Below are 25923 nucleotides of genomic sequence, written 5' to 3'. Positions count from 1 at the left end.
CTTCCCATTCTTTCTGTCTGGAATATAGAGACGATGCTTTGGTGGTATAGCAGCCATTCTGGGACTGTGAGGTGAAAGTCCTCTGTGTTACGCACACCAGAGCAAGAATACAGAAGCATGTTCCTGGACATCACGTAGGTTCTGTATCAATCAAGATAATCTAGCCCCAGATTTCTTGTTGCATGAGGCAAGCTAGTTCTTATTGGTTTAAGTCAGTTTGGTAGGGCTTTCTAGGAATCCCACATGAATGCACTCCTCTTTGAAGCAGCACATTTACCCAGCTATCCCTAAAGTATATCCAAGAAACATAAAGATCTTTGAAGAGTTAAATATGAAACCCTTCTTTTTAGAAAAATAACAAGCACATTTAAAGGGCTGCAGTAAAGAAGATTGAACACTGTTTCACCAAATTTGCTCCAAACATAACAATGAACCCCTCCCCCCAATTCACCTAACATCTTTAGGCTATAAACATAACTTTGAAAATTGCTACTTTAGGGCAGCCCAGGTGGCTCAGCGGTTTAGCGCCACCTTCAGCCCAGGTGTGATCCTGGAGACCCGGAATCGAGTCCCATGTCAGGTTCCCTGCATGGAGCCTATTTCTCCCTCTGCCTCTGTCTCTGCCTCTCTCTGTGTGTCTTTCATGAATAAATAAATAAGAGTAAGAAAGAAAAAAAAAAAAAAGGAAAATTGCTACTTTTTTTAAAAATATTTTTTTAAATTTTTATTTATTTATGATAGGCACACAGTGAGAGAGAGAGAGGCAGAGACACAGGCAGAGGGAGAAGCAGGCTCCATGCACTGGGAGCCCGACGTGGGATTCGATCCCGGGTCTCCAGGATCGCGCCCTGGGCCAAAGGCAGGCGCTAAACTGCTGCGCCACCCAGGGATCCCCAGAAAATTGCTACTTTAAACAAAATAAGCAACTGTAGTGGTACGACCTCTTAGTATGAAATGGGGGACAGGGTGCTTTTGTGATGCCTTCCATCACTGTAGTCAGTCACCTCTGGCTTCAGAGGTAAGAGCTAAGCTTTCCCATTGAAAGAAAGACTTTCTGGCCCAGCTGTTCATAGGCCTCCTCTTCCTCACTCCTTTACATCCTTTCCAATCTCATGACACAGATTTTTGAAAAGTAATTACAGGATTTTCTGAAAAGAAAAAAAGCTGAAATACTAATTTGCATCAATACTGGTTTTTCTTTTCACAAAATATTTTTTTAAGATTTTATTTATTTCATGAGAGAGAGAGAGAGAGAGAGAGAGAGTCAGGGAAAGGAGAAGCAGGCTCCCTGCAGGGAGCCTGATGCCAGACTCAATCCCGGGATCACAACCTGAGCCAAAGGCAGATGCTCAACCACTGAGCTACCCAGGTGCCCCTCACAAAATGATTCTTGAAAATTGGAAGTTTTACATTTGGAGGTACAAAGATAGACAAATTGAAAGATCAATAAGGAGGCAACTTGGGGCACCCGGGTGGCACAGTCAGTTAAGTGTCTGACTAGTGGTTTTGGCTCTGGTCATGATTTCATGGCCCTGAGATGGAGCCCTGCCTTGGGCTCTGTGCTCAGCAGAAGAGTCTGCTTGACGATTTCTCTTTCTCACCTTCTGCCCCTCCCCCATTCACACACAAGTTCACAAGCTCTTTTTTTCCCTCTTTCTCTCAAAACAAAAAAAAAATCTTAAAAAGAAAGGCAGTCTTGGCAAAAATAATGAACAGCCAAGCCATTTGCCATCTTCTGATTGTGTATGGCTGACTAGACAAGTCCATCTTCAAATAGCAGCTTCTTCAGGTCTCAGTCCAATTATTCTCTGAAGAGTTTTATTTTTACAATTAGAGAACTGTATTGAGCATGTGTGCCCTGTGGGGAGAGGAATGGTGTTGTCTGAAGAATCACTCATTCAATCTGTTAATGAGGACAATAGGGCCTAGAAGTGGCTTGATCCAGGTCATAGTAACCAGTGGTTCTCACTGTCTGCCAGGCCTCTGCACCCAGTCAGTATTCCAGAGCCATTCAGGGTTCTAGTTGGAAATTCATTAGCAAATAGGATTTCTATTATTACTACTTTTTTTTTTTAAGATTTATTTATTTATTAGAGAAAAAGAGAGAGAGAGAGAGAATGAGCAGAGGGAGAGGCAGAGAATGCTGAGCAGACTTCCTGATGAGCACAGAGCCAGACATGGGGCTTGATCCCACAAACCCAAGATCATGACCTAAGGTGAAATCAAGAGTTGGATGCTCAACTGACTGAGCAAGGCACCCCTGTCATAACACTTGCTAATATCTGGTAAGGTTTGTTGTATATTCCTTACATCAGTGTAAGAAAGCTCCCTTCTATCTGTTTTTCTAAGATTTTCTTTTTTTTAAGAAATATGGAATGCTTCACAAATTTGAGTGTCATCTTTGTGCAGGGGCCACGTTAATGTTCTCTACATCATTCTAATTGTACTCTATATGCTGCCGAAGCGAGTACTTGCTAAGACATTTTTTAAAAATCATGAATGGAGGGGATCCCTGGGTGGCTCAGCGGTTTAGCGCCTGCCTTTGGCCCAGGGTGCGATCCTGGAGTCCCGGGATCGAGTCCCATGTCGGGCTCCCGGCATGGAGCCTGCTTCTCCCTCCTCCTGTGTCTCTGCCTCTCTCTCTCTCTCATAAATAAATAAATAAATAAATAAATAAATAAATAAATAAATAAATAAATCTTTAAAAAAAATCATGAATGGAGGCCGATGTCTAGGTGGCTCAGTGGTTGAGCGTCTCCCTTTGGCTCGGGGCATGAACCCTGGGTCCTGGGATCAAGTCCCACACTGGGCTTCCTGCACAGGGCCTGCTTCTCCCTCTGCTTATGTCTCTGCCTCTTTCTTTCTCTGTGTGTATCATAAATAAATAAATCTTAAAAAAAAAAAAACCATGAATGGATGATGAATTTTATCTAATGCTTTTATTCTGTGGAAAAGACAACTCAATTTTTCTACTTTAATCTGTTAATGTGGCAAAATATATTGATTGATTTTCTAATTTTATTTTTTTAAAAAGATTTTATTTATTCATGAGAGACACAGAGAGAGAGGCAAAGATGTAGGCAGAGGGAGAAGCAGGGTCCCTGTGGGGAGCCTGATACGGGACTTGATCCCAGGACCCTGGGACCATGACCTGAGTCAAAGACAGAAGCTCAATTGCTGAGCTACCCAGGGGTCCTTGATTTTCTAATTTTAAAGCAACTTTGAATTCCTGAAATAAACCCACTTTGGCTAAAGTCCAGCATCCTTTGTATAACTGCTGGACTTAATGTATCAGTATTTTGCTTAGCATTTTTACATCTATGTGAATGAAAGAAATTGCACTGTAATGTCCTTATGCAGTCTTTACAAGGTTTTCACATCAAAGTTACGCTAGCCTCATAGAGTAGAGCAACTATCATCTATTGCAGCATAATTGATATATACAATAAACTATACATATTTAAAATGTGCAATCTGTCACGTTTTGACATATGTAGACACACATAAAACCACTACCACAATCAAGAATAATGTACATATCAAGCATCCCCCCAAATCCCCAGGGCTTTTTATTTAAAAATCACACTAGGAATAGCCACTTAACCTTCCCTTAGGATAAACTCACCATGAACTTTTAAACATCCACTGAATAGTTAAGAACTGTATATCTCCAAATATTTGAGACATGGCAGTGAAGGTGAAACTTTGTTTTCTTCTCACATTGGTAAGATCTTCATATCCTCTTTCTGCTAGGATAAAACTAGCTCTTTGACATGATAGTCCACGAACATATTTGTCCTAAAGTCATTTTGAGCCTGAGGAACACTCTAATGGCACTGACTGGCACTCTGGCCATATATATGATCTCTCTACTCCTTGCCTCTTTTTTTTTTTTTTTTTTTTTTTTTGCCTCTGGCTTTTTAAAATCCTAACAAAAATCAATCTACCACTCCAAAAAATCTTTCTGGCAGCCAGATTTGGGCCAGCGGATAAAAACATTCAACTATAGAGGGACTACCTCTGTCTTTTTTCCTCAGAATTTAGCCCATATATAGCAATTTTCAATAAAGTATTTCTTCTCAGTGAAGAAAAAGATATCCCCAACTCAAAAGCAAAGAACAACAACAACAAAAAAAGCAAAGAACACTAGCACTGACCTGCAGACTGTTTTGAATTTTGCTCAGACACAGAAATACAGGAATACTTTAGGCTGGTCCTTAATCTGGCCAAGTAATCCTCAGCTTGGGAGACTCCTCAAAACACTGAATGAATTCAGATTTCCTTTGGGGTGAGTGGAACCCACTTTACTTTTTAGTTGTATCTTGAAATAGAGAAATCTCCCCAGGAAATTCCTGAATGTATTAGCTTCCTAGGGTCCTCCAGACTCATAAATATTAAAGAAAAGAAAAAAAAAAGAGAAAGTGGGGGAGAGAAGAAAAGAAAGAAAAGGAATGGAAAGAAAAGGAAAAGGAGGGATCCCTGGGTGGCACAGCGGTTTGGCGCCTGCCTTTAGCCCAGGGCGCGATCCTGGAGACCCGGGATCGAATCCCACGTCCGGCTCCCAGTGCATGGAGCCTGCTTCTCCCTCTGCCTGTGTCTCTGCCTCTTTCTCTCTGTGACTATCATAAATAAATAAAAATTAAAAAAAAAAAAAAAAAAGAAAAGGAAAAGGAAGAAGGGAAGTGGAGAAGGGAAGAGGAGGTCAATGCTAAGAGGATGAAATGCTAGTCACTGCTAGTGGGAGGACAAGAGCAACAAAGGACAGTGAGCAGTCGGCTCAGCGTACATCGGCCTGGCAACAATTCCTTGACTCTTATGTCAAGCCCAGGGACAGACAGGACAGAAGCATTTACCTAACTATCACCAGAATTACCTGGACATCAATAAGCTTGATAAAGCAATAGTTGAACTATCTGAATTAGACCATCTCGCATAGTTTAGCTCTGCCAGTCAGCACCTAAGAGACATTTAGTTGGCTTTTAAATAGCAAAGACATCTCGCTTGGAGAACTCAATGAGCCATTTCACGTTTCCAGCCATTTCACTGGACTGTGCACCAGCATGTGTTAAATAAATGCTTACTGAAAGAACAATTCCCGCTCAAAAGAACAAGCAAGCAGAGCCCAAACAAGTTGTACACATGCATGGCAGCTCTCCCACCTACCTGTAACAGTTCATCACGGGAAATCTTGTCATCTTTATCCAAGTCATAGAGTCGAAAAGCAACTGGTAGGGGAAAACGAGAAGTTACTGGAAATTAGTAGTGTTTTGCCCTTTCTCAAGGAAGTAAATATGTAAAGACACCAGACAGAAAACTGACAACAAATAGTTTTTCAAGAACAACTGACATGACTTCTGGATCTTTTAAAGACATTATGACATTTAAGAAATTGAAATGTATCTCATAACTGATGGCATCTTAACCTTGATAAAATACAACCCCTTTTTTTTTAATTTTTTATTTATTTATGATAGTCACACAGAGAGAGAGAGAGAGGCAGAGACATAGGCAGAGGGAGAAGCAGGCTCCATGCACCGGGAGCCCGACGTGGGATTCGATCCCGGGTCTCCAGGATCGCGCCCTGGGCCAAAGGCAGGCACCAAACCGCTGCGCCACCCAGGGATCCCAATACAACCCCTCTTAAGGCAAATTAGAAAGCTTAATAAAAAGAAAAAATTAAATGTACTTTTTCTTACCTTAGAATGTTTACACTTACAAATCTGTAAGTGGTTCTATTTTTTTTTAAGATTTATTTATTTACTGATGAGAGACACACAGAGAGAGGCAGAGACCTGGCAGAGGGAAGCAGGCTTCCCGTAGGGAGCCGGATGTGGGACACGATCCTGGATCCTGGGATCATGCCCATAAAGGCAGACTCCCAACTGCTGAGCCACCCAGATGTCCCTGTAAGTGGTTCTATAACACGAGGTCATCTCACCAAACCCATCAAGTCTATTTCATACCGTTCAGAGGGAGGCAAGAATAGGAGCCATGGAAGCAAAGGAGCTGCTGACTATACAAAATACTGCTCTTGGAAAATGGCCACTTTGGCAAATTTGTGCCAAGTTTCAAATAACTTGGAGCCCTGAAAATAAAGAACTTCAGTTTCAAATAAAAATGCTAAGAATTTGATGGTCTCCTGGACTTATCATGTTTCTCTCTCTTTAATAATATGTAAGTCTTCTAGAAACTAGGATATATGAAAGAATTCAGAAAAGCAAAAATCATTCAGACAGTGCCATGTTGCTGAAGAGCTACCATGTGAAGAGTGTGTGGCAGTTATGCCTTTCTGGTTCAAGTAACATTTGAACATGTTCTGAAAAGATAAATCTTCTATTGGGTGGCATCCTAGGTAGAGCTCACACTAGGCCCAAAGGCATTAGAACATGGATGAACATCTCAGTGTTTAAACATCATCCCCCCTCCACCTCCTATCCTTGCCAAAAAAGGAGTCCACTAAAAATTGGAAGTAAAAATTTTAGAAAAATTTAACTTCTTTGCTGTGAGATACATATCAGAATTCTAGAGGGGGAAGGGCACCTAGCTGACTCAGTCCGTATAGCACGCAACTCTCGATCTTGCATTTGTAACTTCAAGCCCCACACTGGATATAGATTACTTAAATAAATAAATTTCAAAAAAATTCTAGAGGAGGGAATTACTGGGAGACTTTCTCTAATGCTTGTTTTCTTTAATTTGGTTAGTTAACTTTATCAAATTTGAGAATTTATATGCTTAGGAGGTTTAGATTGCAAAGAAAAGAAGACCAGGGGCAGCCTGGGTGGCTTAGCGGTTTAGCGCGGCCTTCAGCCCAGGGCGTGATCCTGGAGACCTGGATCAAGTCCCACTCGGGCTTTCCTGTATGGAGCCTGCTTCACCCTCTACCTGTGTTCTCTGCCTCTCTCTCTGTGTCTCTCATGAATAAATAAAAATCTCAAAAAAAAAAAAAAAAAAGACCAGGATCATTAGTATTCCTAAAGGAATATGTGTTTATTTTTTGATTTTTTTTTTTTTTAAGATTTATTTATGATAGACCTAGAGAGAGAGAAAGAGGCAGAGGCACAGGCAGAGGGAGAAGCAGGCTCCATGCCGGGAGCCCGACGTGGGACTCAATCCCGGGACTCCGGGATCATGCCCAGGGCCAAAGGCAGGCGCGAAACCGCTGAGCCACCCAGGGATCCCCGGAATTTGTGTTTAATATATTCCCCAGAGTGAACAGACACACACATACCCGTATATGTTTTTAAGTTTAAAATACATAAAATGTGTTATCTACTAAACACTCTTAAGGATGATTTTAGAATGCAAATCTGTTTGCTATGTAACCCACAAATAACTGTTTCTGAATTTTTTTTAAAACTATTTTATTTTTTAAAAAGTAATCAGGGATCCCTGGGTGGCACAGCGGTTTAGCGCCTGCCTTTGGCCCAGGGCACGATCCTGGAGACCCGGGATCGAATCTCACGTCGGGCTCCCGGTGCATGGAGCCTGCTTCTCTCTCTGCCTGTGTCTCTGCCTCTCTCTCTCTGTGTGTGTGACTATCATAAATAAATAAAAAAAATTTAAAAAAAATAAAAAATAAAAAAAAATAAAAAGTAATCACACCCAATGTGGGACTTGAACTCATGACCTCAAGATCAAGAGTAGCATGCTCTACCAACTGAGCTAGCCAGGCGTTCCGGTTTCTGAATTTTTTAATCAGCTGTTATATACATATCCCTTCTGTCAAGGTATTTACAGAAGCCTGAACTGCTAATTTTTTTTTTAAGATTTTATTTATTAAAAAAAAAAAAAAAAAAAGATTTTATTTATTTATTCATGAGAGACACACAGAGAGAGAGAGAGGCAGAGACATAGGCAGAGGGAGAAGCAGACTCCATGCAGGGAGCCTGATGTGGGACCCGGGTCTCCAGGATCAGGCCCTGGGCTGAAGGTGGCGCTAAACCACTGAGCCACCCAGGCTGCCCTAAATTTTTTTTAGATTTATTTATTTATTTGAGAGAGAGAGAGAGAGAGAGAGAGAGAGAGAGAGAGAACGCGCAAATGTGGGAGCAGGAAGAAGGGCAAAGGGAGAGAATCTCAAGCAGACTCTTCACTGAGAGCAGAGCCTGACAAGGGGCTCAATCTCAGGACCCTGAGATCATGGCCTAAACTGAAATCAAGAGTCAGGTGCTTAACTGACTGAGCCATCCAGGTGCTCCCTTAACTGCTAGTTCTTAAAACTCAGCTGCCAAGGACTAAATGTTTGTATCCTCCCAAAATTCTTATGTTGGAACTCTGAATCCCCACTGTGATGCTATTAAGGGGTGAGGCCTTTGGGAGATAATTAGGGTTTGATCAGGTCATGAGGATGTGGCCTTCATGATGGAATTAATGCCCTTATTAAAACTAGAAACAGGAAATCTCTCTTCTTTGCTGTTTCTACCTCCCTCCCCATGTGAGGATACAGCAAGGAAAGGGGGGCTCCTCTGGGTAAAGCAGGAAGACCCCCACGAAGAACCTGACTGTGCTGGCAACCTGTTCTCAGACTTCCAGTCTCCAGAAATGTGAGAAATGTCTGTTGTTTAAGTCACTCAGTCTATGGTGTTCTGTTACAGCAGCCTGAGCAGAGGAAGACATTGGCAGAGACGTAAATGCAGAGATTACCTGATAGGACCTTTGAGAAAAAAACCACAGCATTAGTTGTTGTTTCTTAACTGACTTGGATTCCTATCAGGCAGTTCTGGCCCTAAACCAGCAATGACATTTTCGCCAAGATAACAAATGCTCAAACGACTGAGCCATTTGTTAACATTTCTGTCTTTCCTCTTCTCATCTCTCTTTTATCTCCCCATTCTTTGGTCCTATGATTTGGACTCTCCTAATCCAGAGCTGTCTTCTTGCTTTAAATGCTTTCTGGTGCTCACGATTCCCAAATGTGCAACTCCAGCTTAGACCACTCCTCTGAGCTCCTGACACTGATGTCAAAGCGATATGGCTTAAGACTCTGGCTCTGCTGAATTCTGGCTCTGAGAGTTACTACCTATGGAAACGTGATCAAATTATTTGACCTCTTCATGCCTCATACACCCAAAAGGTGTAATCAAAATGAGGATAACAGAATCCACCACATAAGGTTGTGAGGACTAATGAGTTGATACATGAAAGACACTTGAAACAGTGCTGGGCACACAGTAAGAGTTCAATAAATGTCATCTACCTCCCATTACCTCTTTATCCTCCTTTGAAACCACTCACTACTTTCTTGGTAATGCTTTGTTCTCTGAACATTCCAAGTATTCATTTACCCCCATTGTTCCCTGTGCCTAGAGCTCTCTTCTGTTCTTCTCATGTTCTGCTCTGCTTAGCTCAGAGAGGCTTTCACTCATGAATCCTTCTAATGCAGTGGCATTCCCTATCACTTTCTCATCTCACCTTATTCGTTTCCTTCACAGACCTTGCCATGATCATGAACGTTGTTTCTTCATCTTTTTTCTTCTTCTTCTTTTTTTTTAAAGTAGGCTCCATGCCCAGAGTGGGGCCCAACACAAGGCTTGAACTCATGACCCCGAGATCTAGACCTGAGCTGAGATCAAGAGTTGGACACTTAATTAAGCCAACCAGGCACCCCATCTCTATTTTTCCATGTGGTCTGTCTCCCTTATTAGATCGTAAGCTCTCTGAAAGCAAAGATCTTATCTGATTTATGAATCATTGTATCATAGGACTAAATCAGTGCCTGGCATACAGGAGGAGTTGCTCAAACATTTGCTTAATGAAAGACCAATGAATGATCTCAGTCAAATCTTTACCTTTTAGACACTGATTCTTCTTTAAAAAAAAAAAAAAACACTGTGGTAAAATATACCTAAAATTTACCATTTTGACTCTTTTACAATGTACAGTTAAAGTACTTTCACATTGTTGTGTAAACACCACCACCACCACCACCCATCTCCAGAACTTTTTCATCTTCCCCATGAAACTCTGACCCATTAAACAAGAACTCCCCATTTTCCCCCATCTCTAGTCTCTGACAACTTTCTGTGAATTTATGCTACTCTAGGAACCTCATATAAGAAGAATCAAACAGGGGCAGACCAGGTGGCTCAGCAGTTTAGCACCGCCTTCAGCCCAGGGCGTGATCCTGGAGTCCTGGGATTGAGTCCCATGTCGGGCATGGAGCCTGCTTCTCCCTCTGCCTAGGTCTCTGCCTCTCTCTATGTGTCTCTCATGAATAAATAAATAAAATCTTAAAGAAAAAAGAATCAAACAATATCTATCCTTTTGTCTGGCTTGTTTTTTTTTTTTAAGCCTGAGTAGGTTCATCCCCATGTAGCATGTGGCAGAATCTCCTTTTTTGAGACCAAATAAGGTCTCACTGTCTGTATGTAACACACTTTTTGTATCCTTTCATCTTTCTTTTTTTTTTTTTTTTAAGATTTTATTTATTTATTTGAGAGAGTGACAGAGCAAGCATGAACAAGGTGGTGAGGGGATGGGCAGAGGGAGAGGGAGAAGCAGACTCCCCTCTGAGCAGGGAGCTGATGCAGGGCTTGATCCCAGGACCCTGGGATCATGACCTGAGCTGAAGGCAGATGCTTAACCACCTAAGCCACCCAGGCGCCCCTCCTTTCATCTTTCAATGGACATTTGGGTTGCTTCCACCTTTTAGCTATCGCAAATATACTGCTCACGGTTTCTTCTTGGCTACTCTCCCTAACTCCACTTTACAATATTTCCTCATCATTCAAATATAAGAGCTTCATGCAGACTCCTTATTTCCCACATCATTCATTATGTGTTGTAAAAAACTTCAGGGGTGCCTTGGTGGTCATCTAGTGAAGCATCAGCCTTCGGCTCAGGTCATGGTCCTACAGTCATGGGATTGGGCCCTGAATGTAGTTTCCTGCTCAGTAGAGTCTACGCCCCCCTGCTCATGCTCTCACTCTCTCAAATAAATAAATTAAACATCTTTTTAAAAAACCTACAAAACTTCAATCATCTAAGACAATTAGAATATCAACAGGGAAGCTTATAGATCTCTCCCTTACTTACCACACATACCCTGGACCACTGTAAGGTGGGTTGTACCTTTCATGTAAGACATAACCTCACTGATCTGAAAAGGAGAGCAATTCAGAATAATTCCTTAAGGACAAACAGATCAGTAGTGCTATGTGTGCTTGGGCCTGTGCCTACATAGGTACAGTTAAGCCTTGGTGGTTGTCCTTGACATTCTTTCACAGGAGCATAAAAAAAGAAATAGAACCGAATGTGCTGTCAGAGTTCCTACTCTATGTAAAAGATGGATCATAATCAAATTTGGTTCTAGAAACTCATATTTTTAAGTAGGTAAATGTGGAAGGTAAATGTGTCTTAATGGCAAATATGTTGCTAGATATACAATGTTCAATTGCTCTTAGTTTACACCAAGAGGTGCCATCTTGCTTGGTTCTTTAGCTCAGTGGGAAATTCAGAGAAAACCGATATACAAACAGAAGTAGAGACACAAGACTCCTCCATGGCTTTGGTTTCACTGATCTAATCACATGAACATGATCCCAACAGATAGAGTGCATGAGAATTCTAATTGGTTTTCAGCTTCCTGTGAAGTTGGTCTGAAATTCAAGACTAAAGTAATGGAAAAACTATGTATAACCTTCACAGTACTTTGCTTTTATTTTATCTTATTCTGAAGTTTGCCATTTCTAGGGTCACCTGGCTAGCTCAGTTGGTAGAATATGCAACTCTTGATCTCTGGATTATGAGTTCAAGCCCCATATTGGGCATGGAGCCTACTTAAAAAAAATAAGAAGGCAGGAAGGAAGAAGTAAGGAAGGAAAAGAAACAAAGTTTGCCAGTTCTGTGTCATTCTGTGCCTTCCTTCCTTCCTAAACAGACTCTCATCCACAGCTATCTCTCTCCCATTAGATGTGAACAGGGAAACATACAGCCTAGTTGCTGATGAAAGCCATCATGTGACCACAAGGAGCCATGCCTTTGGATGAAGCAGATCATAAGGATGGCAGAGCAGAGCAATAGAAACAAACACAATAAACTCTGACATCTGCCTCACCTGATTTGTGTTTGTTTGTTTTTAAAGATTTTATTCATTCATAAGAGACACATAAAGAGAGGCAGAGACATAGACTGAGGGAGAAGCAGTCTCCCTGGCAAGGAGCCTGATGTGGGACTCGCCCAGATCCCAGGGTCACGCCCGGGGCCAAAGGCAGACAGTCACTGAGCCACCCTGGCGTCCCTGTCTCACCTGATTTGTAAAGTGAGATAATATACTTTCTTATTGTTGAATCCAGATGAGTCAGCTAAAGGTATATCCTAACAGATATACCAAGTAACTACCAAATCTGTTTGGAATATTTTCTTCAAGGTCAGTGTGAATTAAGGCACACAGGCCACAGCAATTTATAAAGGAAACAAATTACAAAGAAAGGACTCTAATCCATATATTGCATAAAATATCTGGATCAAGACATGGGAATACAAAGCTGAAGAAGTAGAATTTTTTTCTTAACTGTTTGGTAATTTGAAAGGTCTATAATGCAGAAATTTTTAAAAAACCCAAGGGGTCCAATTTGTTTTACCTACTAGTTTTTCTTTTTTTTCTATTGGGGTAAAATACACATTGATGTTGTTGTACCATCATCCATCCCATAACTCACTTCATCTTGCAAAACTGACTCTATACCTATTAAATTACTCCCCATTCTCTCCTTCCCCTATCCTCAGCAATCATCATTATATATTTTGTTGATTTTGACTACCTCTAAGTACCCATATCAGTGGACTCATACACTATTTGTCTTTTTGTGACTGGAATCATGATCTCAAGGTTCATCTGTGTTGTGGATTATTGAAATTTCCTTCCTTTTTAAGTCTGAATAATATTCAATTCTATGTATATAGCACAGTTTTGCTTATCCACTCATTTATGGATGGATAAGGAATTGCTTTCTCTTTTAGCTATTGTGAATAACGCTGCTAAGAATGTGGCTATAGCCACATCTCTTCAAGACCTTGCTCTCAATTCTTCTGGATACATAACCAGAAGTGGAAGTCTGAATTATATGGTAGTTCCATTTTTAGTTTTTTTTTTTTAAAGATTTACTTATTTATTTATTTATGATAGAGAGAGAGAGAGAGAGAGGCAGAGACACAGGAGGAGGGAGAAGCAGGCTCCATGCCGGGAGCCCGACGTGGGACTGGATCCCAGGACTCCAGGATCGCGCCCTGGGCCAAAGGCAGGTAGGTGGTGCTCAATCACTGAGCCACCCAGGGAGCCCCCATTTTTAGTTTTTTGAGGAACCACGGCACTGTTTTCCACAGGGTTATACCACTTTACATTTCCACCAACAATGCACAAGGGTTCCAATTTCTCTACATCTTTTTAAAAGATTTTTATATATTTATTTGAGAGAGAGTGAGAAAGATCACAAAGGGAGAGGGAGAAGGAAGACAAAACTGACTGAGCCACCCAAGTACCCCCAATTTCTCTAGATCCTTAACAATTCCTGTTATTTTGTGTTATTTTTGTTTATTTTTGATAATAGCCATCATAACAAGTATAAGGTAGTCTTCATTTGCATTACCCTAATAATTACTGTTCATCATCTTTTTTTTTTTTAAGATTTTATTTATTTATTCATGAGAGACACAGAGAGAGGCAGAGACACAGGCAGAGGGAGAAGCAGGCTCCATGCAGGGAGCCTGATGTGAGACTCGATCCTGGGACTCTGGGACCAAGCCCTGGGCCAAAGGCAGCTGCTCAACTGCTGAGCCACCCAGGCATCCTAAGCATCTGACTCTTGATTTTGGCTCAGGTCATCTCAGGGTTGGGGGATCAAGCCCCACTTCAGCTCCACGGGGCTCCTCCTCCTGCTTGCACATCCCCCATCTCTCTATCTCTAAAATAAATAATTGAAATCTTTAAAAAAAAGATCTTCTTTCTGGGGTACCTGGGTAGGGGGAGCTCAGTCCCTTAAACTCTCAACTCTTGATTTTGGCTCAGGTCATGATCTTGGGGTCCTGAAATAGGACCCCAGAATGGGCTCTATGCTCAACAGGGAGTTTGCTTGGAGATTCTCTCCCTCTCTCTCTGCCCCTCCCCATACTGGAGGATGCAAGTGTGCCTGCATTCTGTCTCTCCAATCAATCAATCAATCAATCAATCACAAAGAAGCACTTCTACTCTGTCACAAAGTTGCCTTAATTTTTTTGTCAATTGAATTTCAATATAATTGGTTTTCTTCATAGTCCTATGCATTTGATTTTATGCTTTCAAAAACATTCTGAGATGGGGTCAGTATGATTCAACAGACTGCCAAAGGAATTCATGACTTAAAAAAAGTAGAGCCCATGCTAGGCAGGGAATTCAGGTAATAGGTATGTGTTAGGTCTAATGACCTTTAAAGTCTTCTTTAATCCTGGATTAGAAAAGCAAGCATAGTTTCATTCTACGCTTTCATAAGAGCACAGAATGTCTCTTTACTGTCTTCTCCTTAACCAACTCACTTGATTCACGGATTCTCTCCCTTCGTGATTTGCAAATCATTCCAAATGATGTGATGGCACACAACTTGTAATTAATAGGCAACACCTGAGTCTACTCTACCAGCTGAGTTGTATGCTGACCAAGAGCCAAGTGTATACACTGCCCTAAAACTGTGCTATTTGTACTTTAAAAAAAAAAAACTATATAATTAATAAAAAGCAAAACATGTATGTGAAAAGTTATTGTTTCTGTGAAAATTAGACAAATTAGGGACACCTGGGTGGCTCAGCAGTTGAGCACTTGCCTTTGGCCCACGGCGTGATCCTGGAGTCCCGGGATCAAGTCCCACATTGGGCTCCCTGCATGGAGCCTGTTTTTCTCTCTGCCTCTTTCTCTGTGTGTCTTTCATGAATAAATAATTTTTTTTTAAAAATTAGACAAATTACTCCTGAAAGACTCAAAATTAAGTTACTGGAAAAAATGTGTTAACATAAATATGGCAGAACAAGTTTAAGAGATGGAGGAAAAATGTAAACAACAGAAAAATTCTATTTTTGGAATGCTTTACAAGTATCTTTAAGCTCTTTTTCCACTTAAAAGAAACTGTAACCAGAAATCTTAGACATTATAGATGTGCTCTATTCAAAAACATCACATGACTCCCATCAGCAGACTTTTATGAAAATAAACCAAAAAAACTCTTAGTCCCACACTGTACAAAAGATTGTACAGTGAATGTGTTCTTAAATATTTTAAGGTAAAATAAAATGTTAAACCATATATCCTCTTCTATGATTCTATGTTATAGCTGGCTTTTTCAATTATTAAATTCCTGGTCTGACAATAATGAATAAGAAAATTTCTATTATGCTAATGTCAGAATCAGGCAAACATGTACTAAACATATGCTGAAACTCTGAAAACATTGAGACTCAGACTGTATCAAATGGTATTTAGTCTTGAAAGAAGAAATTAGAATCCATTAACATAAAGTATTCAATACATTTGAGAACTATTTATCAGAGTTCTATTTTCTTCTACGTTATTTTCTTTGTACTTAGCTTTCTGCTCTTCATTAAGGTATCTGATATTGTGGTAAAGAAGAGCAATATTTTACTGTTTTGGTTCAAAAATCTTCCCTGTCCTATATAACAAAACTTATTTCTGCGCTGAAACTCTTTACCTAAAATATCAAGAGAGGAGTAAAGTCATAGCCCCATAGCCAGGGAAATCTGAGGATGTGGCCCAAGTTAAAAGTTTAAGTCTTGGGGCATCTGGGTCTGGGGATTGAGTCCCACATCGGGCTCCCTGCAAGGAGCCTGCTTCTCCCTCTGCTTATGTCTCTGCTTCTCTGTGTCTCTCACAAATAAATAAATACAATCTTAAAAAAAAACAAACAGCTTTTTATTTTTCTTTAAGTCATCCAATAAAAATTTGATGGGTCCCATTTATTCTGTGGCTTCAAAGATCTCTCTGTACATCACTGTGCACTCTTGTAAGAGAAGCCTGGGTTCAATCAATGTAATACATTTCCATTTTAACTTGTGTTGAATGAAAAGAGAAGTTCAATTTCAATTTCTGGAAAAGTGTTGTAAGGGATTGAGCAATCTCATAGCCAAGGAAAGGAGGCAAGAGGCAGGGGGACAAAAGTTAAATATTGCACTAAGCCAGCTGTCTACTCCTACTTAACTCCTATCCAGTATCCATCAAATTCTAAAATAGGCTGAGCACGGCCATTCTTCCTTGTGATGGTGCTAGGTCTTATTCACTGTTGTTGCTCTAGGACTCACTACACTGCTTGGTGCATGGTAAGCATTCTCTGAATTTTAAAGATAATATTAGCTGCTAAGTTCTTACTCCTGGGCACTATTTCAAGTATTCGACATATTTTAACTAATTTAATCATCACAACATCCTTATGTGAAACCCCTTAACTTCCCATTTTACAGAAGAGGAAACCAAGGCCCAAATATTTTAAATAATCTGCCCCAAGTCACATGACCAAAAAGAGGCAGAGCTGGAAATCAAACCCAGTCAGTGTAATTCCACAGTCTTGAGCTCTTCATCACTATGCTCTTGTAAATGCTCGCTCAATGAAGGAATGAGTAAATAAATGATTTGTAAGGAATGAAAGCAAATATTTTAAGCCAGAAAACTTTATCTCCTTACAGTGCAGTTTGTTGCTTCGGCTATTGAGTGGCTCTGGTCCATTCACATCTTTGCTTTTTTCATTATCCTCAATGGGTCGAAAATGAGCCAAAGTTCTCATGAATCCACGGAAGTTTACCTGGTCCTCTCTGATTGGGAAACAGAATAAAAAGAACACCATCTCAATCGGGGTGATTCTTAACTCAGTAATATACGGGCAACAGTTTTAGCTAGAGTGGCCTGAAAGTCCATTTAATGAGATCTTTCCCCATATGCATGATTCTTCAGGGCTCATAAAATACCTTTGTTAAGTGTCACCCCAACCTTGTGGGGCAGGTATTATTTTTCCCACATTATAAATGATTAACCAGACTTAGAGAGGTTAACAGAACTCAACACAGTCACCTACTAAAGTTCCTTATAGCTCTTTTCCCAAAAAGGATTTCAAAGTAGCACCAGGTACATTACAGCCAAGCCAGGACTTGAATTCACTGCTTCAAACTCTACAGGGAGCATTAAATTAGCTATTTCAACCCAATGACTCCTCAGCCTCAGCCACCAATCATGTTTCCCCTGCAGTCACATACACCTAGTGATATGCTAAGGTCAAAGTATCCTATGGAAATGCAGCTTTTAAAATAAATAGTTTGTTATAAAAGCAATAAATACATTTTTGGAAATTTAGGGGAACTAGAAAAATAATACTCTTAGCTCTATCAATTACAATTATTGTTAACATATTTTTTTCCATTTATTTTTCTAAGCTTTTTGGATAACTGTGAATATACTGCATGTACAATTTTCTATCCTGCTTTTTAAAACTTTTAAGCATGTCTCCAATCAATATAAACACTTTGAAATATTTTAAATGTCTGCAAAATAATTGTGTTACTTATGATTTTATTATCCCCTCGTAGTTGGATAGATCTTTTTCCTATTTCTCATGATCATAATGTTTAGAAGACTTATGTAGAAAGCTTTTCTGGTATTTAAGACTAGAGGAAATCTTTCTTTTTTTTTTTCTTTTTTTTTTTTTGAGGAAATCTTTCTACCATGCCACAATCAGTAAACCTATGAGAAATAATTCTAAAACTTGAATGAACAACATTCTTTAGTATTAAAAAAGAATATCCCACATGACATAGTTCTTTATTTATAGCAGTCATGGAAAGAATAGGTTGCCTGGTTCATGTGGCCTAAAAGTAAATCCCAGTTTTTCCTTGCCTCACTGAATAGTTGAGGTATGTCAGGTCTCTTAAATGCCAGGCAGACACACAGATCAGACTTTCTAAGGGTAGAGTTCAAAAGCTAGGTCATGAGCCCACTGTACTCAAAGGAATGACTGTTAGTTTCTCAAGTTAGCTATATTGCTAATGTAGCAGTAGGTCTAAGGAATAATGTGGAATGAGATTTAAGTCATATGCCAGAACAACGTATTAATGAGTACAAATATTACTGATATACATCTCTGAGTAAAAGGGAACAAAATGCCAATACTTCACTTTCAAATCTCATTTTAAAAAATTCCACTTGCACAACTTTAAAGAAACAAAAAACCCAGAAATGGACTATCTGTATCTTATTACAGCAGGGAGCAGAAGGGCAGCTTGCTAAGAGTTTAGTGGTGCAGCCCTGTGTGGGCTTCCTCATGTACACTTGCCTAGTGTCCTTAGCAGAACATTGCACAGGACAGCAAGCGATACTGTAATCAAAAAGCTTCCCACAAACTGCTTTTTCTAATAACCAATGGTTACTATGGAACTCGGAAAAAAATGTTGGCAAAAAGACTCTACTGGGTTTACTTTTCATTGCAAAAGGTTTGGACACAAACCATAGTTGTGAAAGTTATCTCTGGACAGGGTCAATGCTCTGCATGGGCTAAGGAGGAAGTAGAAAAAAACTCAAGAATTCAGCATAAAAACCACACCTGAGGGATCCCTGGGTGGCGCAGCGGTTTAGCGCCTGCCTTTGGCCCAGGGCGCGATCCTGGAGACCCGGGATCGAATCCCATATCAGGCTCCCGGTGCATGGAGCCTGCTTCTCCCTCTGCCTGTGTCTCTGCCTCTTTCTCTCTCTCTGTGAATATCATACATAAATAAATAAATATTTAAAAAAAAAAAAACCACACCTGAAACAAACAGGGTAGTTTATGGAGAGAAAAATGAAGATGGGCAAGAGATTACTCATGGTCAACATGAATGCGAAGACAGCAAGTGTCAGTTTGATTCGATTCCTGTCTTCACATAAACTAGCTGCTGCTACTCTTCTTGCTCTGTCACTCAGCTTTACTGAATGCCCAACTTTTCAATTTGCAAATTCCTTTGTTCTCAGTTCAGAGTTCTTAAATTTCCTCTCTATTTTATCTGATAATATCCTCACTGACACTTAGTGTCATTATTAAAAAATTGGCAACCACTGAACTTTTTAAAGTCCTTTGGGTCATACAGATAAGTCTTGAGGAACCAGGAAGAAGTTGTTAAAGAGATTACTTAATATAATATGATAAGCTTTATTCAGAAAAAGGTACCTAATCAAATCAATAAATATTTACTCAGTACTCTGAAGTCAGTGTATTAGGTACTGAAACATATCAGGGGATCCCTGGGTGGCTCGGCGGTTTGGTGCCTGCCTTTGGCCTGGGGCGTGGTCCTGGGGTCCCGGGATTGAGTCCCGCGTCGGGTTCCCGGCGTGGAGCCTGCTTCTCCCTCCTCCTGTGTCTCTGCCTCTCTCTCTATATATATGTCTCTCATGAATAAATAAATAAGTTTAAAAAAAAAAAGCTTAGTTCTACATTACACAAATCCAAATCTATTCAACAAACTTGTGTGTGTGGTAGAGAGGACTGTATCCTTAGCCAATATTGTAAAAGAAAAATAAAGGTTGTGGAAATGTTCCACATTCAAGGAAGCCAAAGAGACATGACAACTGACCCAGACTGGATCCTATACTGGATGAGAGGAAAATGACATAAAGGAGATTAAAATTGGAATATGATTGATATCGGGATGCCTTGTTGGCTCAGTGGGTTGAGCGTCTGCCTTCAGCTCAGGTCATGATCCCAGGGTTCTAGGATGGAGCCCCATGTTAAGCTCCCTGCTCAGTGGGGAGCCTGTTTCTCCCTCCTTACCCTCTGCCTGCCACTCCCCTCTGTTCATGCTATCTCTCGCAAATAAATAAATAAAATCTTAAAAAAAAAAATTCTCTGGGACACCCGGGTGGCTCAGCAGTTTAGCCCCTGCCTTTTTTTTTTTTTTTTTTTTTATGATAGTCACAGAGAGAGAGAGAGAGTGAGAGAGAGAGAGGCAGAGACATAGGCAGAGGGAGAAGCAGGCTCCATGCACCAGGAGCCTGATGTGGGATTCGATCCCGGGTCTCCAGGACCGCGCCCTGGGCCAAAGGCAGGTGCCAAACCGCTGCGCCACCCAGGGATCCCTAGCCCCTGCCTTTGACTCAGGACATGATTCTGGAGTCCCAGGATCAAGTCCCACATCAGGTTCCCTGCATGGAGCCTGCCTCTCCCTCTGCTTGTGTCTCTGCCTCTCCCTCTCTCTCTCTCTCTCTCTGTCTCTCATGAATAAACAAATAAAAATCTTAAAAAACAAAAAAGATCTCAAAGACTTTATGTTAAAAAAAAGTAATGTATTAGTAATTTAAAATATTAATTATATATATATATTTTAATATTTATTTACTCATGAGAGACACAGAGAGAGGCAGAGAAATAGGCAGTGAGAGAAGCAGGCTCCATGCACAAAGCCCGATGTGGGACTCGGTCCCAGGATCACACCCTGAGCCAAACGCAGCCACTCAACCTCTGAGCCACCCAGGTGTCCCAAAATATTGATTATATATTAAATGATATTTTAAATATATTGGATAAATAAAATATATATTAACAAAGTTAATTTAACTTGTTTATTTTTTACTTTTATGTGGGTACTAGAAAATTTATAATTATGTATGTGACTTGACTATATTTTCATTGACTTGAATGGAGAGACAGACAACATAAGCCATTGAGGCAAAATGTTAATGATATAACAATAGATGTGTCTGGGTAAAAGACATACAGGAGTTCTTTCTATTATTTTCAGTTTTAGCAACTTTTCTAGAAATTTGAAATTATTTCCAAATAAAAGTTTAAAACATTTTTTGTTTTACATAAGGGTAAACAGAGATTAAGGACAGAATTTTGAGGGCAGCCCAGGTGGCTCAGCGGTTTAGCGCTGCCTTCAGACCAGGGCGTGATCCTGGAGACCGGGATCGAGTTCCATGTCGGGCTCCCTGCATGGAGCCTGCTTCTTCCCCTGCCTGTGTCTCTTCTGCCTTTCTCTCTCTGTGTCTCTCATGAATAAATAAATAAAATCTTAAAAAAAAAAAAAAAAAGGACAAAATTTTGAAAATAGGCTCATATACCTATTTGAAGAGATATTCTATATATGATCAAGTTAAGAATGCTCAATATAATCAGTAGGATCATGATCTAAAATAACCCAACCAATGACATTATTCCAGACTTGCCTCAGAAAGGAAGCCAACAAAAAAAAAAAAAAAAAAGAAAGGAAGCCAACAACTCACAGACTCACCCCTCTGGAAAGAAGGCATTAATGATCCGGTCCCCCAGTGGGTTGATGGCAAGTTCCGGAATTCGCTGGAAATCTTCCCGGCTGCCAAAAAATCACCTTGAGTTAAAAAAATACTGGCCCTTAGCATGTACTCATTCAGTCATGCAAGAGTACAACCTAGCAAGAATATTACCTCATGGAATTTACTTCTGTGGCAAATTACACCAAATAACTGCAAAGAATAGCACTTTAGTAGGTGCAAAGTGTTTCTTGTACCAACTCAGGAGTGGAAGAAGCCAGATTTGACTATGCTACATTCCAGGGAATTCGGCACACAAGTTACTTCAATAAAACAACTGACAAGCAAATACTGAGCAGTCCCTGTAAATCATTCCTTGAACATTACCATTTTGTACTTAGTTATTAAGTTTTGAGAGTGAACAGCAATGCAAACCACAGAGCTTATGTATGGTTAGCAAATATCCTGTACCCCTGTAAGACCTACAACAACTATGAATTCCAAGGAATTCTTAGGCAATGTCCAAGGAAATAATCAAGTGTGACAATTTCCATATTTCCATGCTCTGAATCTGGCTTTTTCTCCATTGTCTTCTACAGACTCAGAGCTAGAGAAGTATTTAAGCCTGGAACCTTGCAAGAGCAGTCATCCTCTCTCAACTTGTAAGTTATGCTGAAATGAATATTATTAGCTGCCATTCACTGTATACACATCACGTGGCACTCTGTTTATACACATTATCTAATTTCTTCAAGCCAACATTTTATCTGTACCCTTTGAGTTGAGGAAACTGAGAGTGAGATAAAGTACAGAAGCTAGTAAGTGGCAGAACTATGGTTTAAATCGAAATTTAGGGATCCCTGGGTGGCGCAGCGGTTTGGCGCCTGCCTTTGGCCCAGGGCGCGATCCTGGAGATCCGGGATCAAATCCCACGTCAGGCTCGCGGTGCATGGAGCCTGCTTCTCCCTCTGCCTGTGTCTCTGCCTCTCTCTCTCTCACTGTGTGCCTATCATGAATAAATAAAAATTAAAAAATAAAAAATACAAAAAAAAATCTAAATTTAAGTCAAAGGACATGTTCTTTTTTCTAAAAAATAAAAATAAAAAACACACTTCTGAGGCACCTGGCTATCTCAGTCAGTAGAGTGTGACTCTTGATCTTAGGGTTATGAGTTTGAGCCCTATGTTGGGTGTAGAGATTACTTAAAAATAAAATCTTGGGGCATCTGGGTGGCTCAGTGGTTGAGCGTCTGCCTTTGGCTCAGGGCATGATCCCAGGGTCCTGCATCGGGCTCCCTACAGGGAGCCTGCTTCTCCCTCTACTTCTCCCTAAGCCTATGTCTCTGCCTCTCTCACAAATAAATAATTTTTTAAAAATCTTAATAAATAAAATTAAAAAAACCCAAACCACTCTTCTTGGGGTGCCTGGGTGGCTTAGTTGGTTAAGTATCCGACTTCAGGTCATGATCCCGGGGTCATGGGATCCAGCTGCATCAGATTCTGCACTTAGTGGGGAGTCCGTTTGAAATTCTCTCCCTCTGCTCCTCCTTTGCTCATGCATGCTCTCTCTCATATAAATAAAATCTTTTTTTTTTAAGATTTTATTTATTTATTCATGAGAGACATAGCGAGAAAGAGAGGCAGAGACACAGGCAGAGGGAGAAGCAGGCTCCATGCAAGGAGCCCAACATGGGACTTGATCCCAGGTCTCCAGGATCAGGCCCTGGGCTGAAGGTGGCACTAAACCGCTTAGCCACCAGGGCTGCCCAAAGAAAATTTTTATTTTTTGTTTTATTTTATAATCCCCACTGTGCAGGGAGCTTGACTCCTCCGCTAGATCCCAGGGCCCTGGGATTATGACCTGAGGCAAAGGCAGATTCTCAGCCAACTGAGCCACCCATACACCTTAATAAATAAATCTTTTAAACCAGACAGACACACACGCACATACTTCTTTCCCATATTAAACTTCCTCAAAGGTACTCTCCCAAAAATGTTCAGTAAGTATTTTCTAAAAACATCTTAGTTGATATTTTGTGCCAAGAATATAAAGCTATTACATATCTGTGCTGTATTCCTCAAAAAAATGAATGTCATGAAGGGCATAGAAAGGCAGAGGATTGTTTCAGATCAAATGGGGCTAAAGAGACATACAAAACCAAACTCAATGCACAATCTAGACTAGGAAAAACATTGCTACAAAGGACATTACTGAGCCAAGAGGTAAAAACAGAATACAGGCCGTACAGAATATGGGATTATATAATAGTACTATATCAAAATGCTAAATTTTTTTTTTTAAGATTTTATTTATTTATTCATGACAGAGAGAAAGAAAGAGAGACAGACAGGCTCCGTGCAGGAAGCCCAACATGGGACTCGATCTTGGGTCTCCAGGATCACACCCCAGGCTGAAGGTGGCACCAAATGCTGGGCCACCAGGGCTGCCCAAAACGCTAAATTTCTTGACTTTGACACAACAATGTCACACTGAAGTATGTGGCAAAATATTAACAATTGGTAAATCTGGATTTCAGGTATGTGGACTTTCTTTGTATTCTTCTTGGAATTTTTCTTTAAATTTGAAATTATTTCCAGACAAAAAAGAAAAAAGGAGAAAAATAAAAATAAAATTCAAATAAACCTGATTCTTGCCTTCAAGACCTTTACTAACAGAAGAGAGAACATTTATTTCTCTGTCCCCTTTGTACTAAATGCTAATGAAGGGGATCCCTGGGTGGCTTAGTGGTTCAGCACCTGCCTTTGGCCCAGACCTTGATCCTGGAGTCCCGGGATCAGTCCCGCATCAGGCTCCCTGCATGGAGCCTGCTTCTCCCTCTGCCTGTGTCTCTGCCTCTCTTTCTCGCTGTGTCTCTCATGAATAAATAAATAAAATCTTTAAAAAAAATAATAAATGCTAATGAAATTGTTCCTATTTTTATCCAGAAGCCTTTAATATTAATACTCTGTTTCTCTTAGAATGGTTTGACATTTAGATGGTCCTGAATTAATTCAAGAAGCTCATCTGCAGCACATCCGGTAGTGACACGTAGGTAGAAACTGACCTACGGGACTGAGTACAAAGCTCTGAAATAACTCTAGATTCTAATCTTCCTTGATCACTTAGGGTAATGTTTACATCAGTGAATGAATCAGAAGAAGCCATTGCTTAAGATGATAAAAGATAATTACTCAAGTCCTGATTATTTAATTCAACAAACATGTACTAAGCTCTTATTACATAATACATTCCAGTAATACAAAGTCCACATTATCACCAAAAATGGCTCCTCTTCTTTGACAGAGGTTAAGAAACAATGACTACTCTCTTTTAAATGAAGATTAAGGATCATTTGAATTGCAAAGCCACATACTTCAGCTTAATGTCTAACAAGCTGGAGTAATTTTAGCTGAGGAAAAGGCACAGTTTAAATACTGGGTCTAGTCTAGTATCAGGTGGTGAGTGTATAACCTAGCCTGAACTTCAGTCTTAAAAGGGATCCAGTCTTGAAATTCCAACGTCAGTAAGACCTAAACCTGTCCTTTAACACTTAAAAAAACCCCACAAAACTCTACTCTTGCAATTTAGATTGTATATACAATGCAGTTCTGTAAGACCAAGAGGAATACTGTTGATGGTATCAAACTTAAAATGAAAGAGTACAGGGGCACCTGGGTGGCTCAGCGGTTGAGCGTCTGCCTTTGGCTCAGGTCTTCATCCCCGCAGGGAGCCTGCTTCTCTCAATCTGCCTATGTCTCTGCCTCTCTCTCTATGTCTCTTATGAATGAATGAATGAATGAATGAATGAATGAATGAAGTAAATAAATAAACAGTATAAAACAATCCTTGTAAACTCCTAAACAATACACAGTTTATTATTATTAATTGTTCTATAGTAGAATGGATATCATCTGGGCAATTTTTCTAAAACTAAGCTTCTTAAATTTGTCTACTAACTTAATAGAGAAAAATATATACTCCAAGCAGCCCTTACACAAGTAAGATTTGTTCAAAATGTGCACTCATAAAAGAGCATGTCAATATTATATTCTACCTTATAGCATACTTAGGAAAATCTTCCTCAAAGATATTTATTCCACGGGCACTGACCCAAAAATAAAAAATAAAAAAATTAAAATTAAAATAAAATAAAAATAAATAAAAAATAAAAGATATTTATTCCCCTCAAAGATATCTTAAGAAAAGATATTTTAGGGGTGCCTGGGTGGTTCAGCAGTTGAGCATCTGCCTTCAGCTCAGGGAGTGATCCCAGAGTGCCAGGATCGAGTCCCACATCAGGCTCCCTGCATGGAGCCTGCTTCTCCCTCTGCCTCTGCCTCTCTCTGTGTCTCTCATGAATAAATAAATAAAATCTTAAAAGAAAAGATATTTTAACTGGAAGTAGGCAAGTCTGAGAACAGAATCACATTTAACAGAATTCTTTGTGGATAAGAAATTCCCCATGAAGAGTGGTTTTCCAGACCTTCATAGGCACAGAAATGTTTGAGAGACCTTTAGTAACCAGAAGCGCCAGCCCTCTATGCTGATCTTCACTATGTGGAGGTTCCTTCTCTTGGAAAAATCAGTCTCACAGCTAACTTTATATTTCAGGACCTGGGCCGATGGTGAGATGACATATACATAATGAGGATATTAAAGTCTATTACTTGTGGGATGCCTGGGAGGTTCAGCGGTTGAGC

At 40.1% G+C, this 25923-nt stretch overlaps 1 protein-coding gene and 1 non-coding gene across 8 annotated transcripts in view; both read right to left on the bottom strand.

Annotated features, from left to right (window-relative positions):
• Positions 1-25923, bottom strand: part of CHP1 (calcineurin like EF-hand protein 1) — a 63915-nt gene that overhangs the window by 18554 nt on the left and 19438 nt on the right. For all 7 annotated transcript variants that reach the window (XM_072808432.1, XM_072808431.1, XM_072808435.1 and 4 more), the window contains 3 exons: positions 21226-21306; positions 16661-16788; positions 5164-5225 (listed from right to left, as the gene is read on the bottom strand). In XM_072808432.1, coding sequence (XP_072664533.1) covers positions 5164-5225; positions 16661-16788; positions 21226-21306 — 271 coding nt within the window. The remainder of the gene's footprint in view (positions 1-5163; positions 5226-16660; positions 16789-21225; positions 21307-25923) is intronic.
• On the bottom strand, positions 2365-2471 carry LOC140623400 (U6 spliceosomal RNA). Its single transcript, XR_012023020.1, has one exon. It is a non-coding gene; the product is annotated as a U6 spliceosomal RNA (small nuclear RNA).

The sequence above is a fragment of the Canis lupus genome, chromosome 32 (genome assembly GCF_048164855.1).
Source record: "Canis lupus baileyi chromosome 32, mCanLup2.hap1, whole genome shotgun sequence".
Classification (NCBI taxonomy): Eukaryota; Metazoa; Chordata; class Mammalia; order Carnivora; family Canidae; genus Canis; species Canis lupus.
Note: the sequence above shows the minus strand (reverse complement) of the source record. Positions and strands in the feature narration are given on the sequence as shown.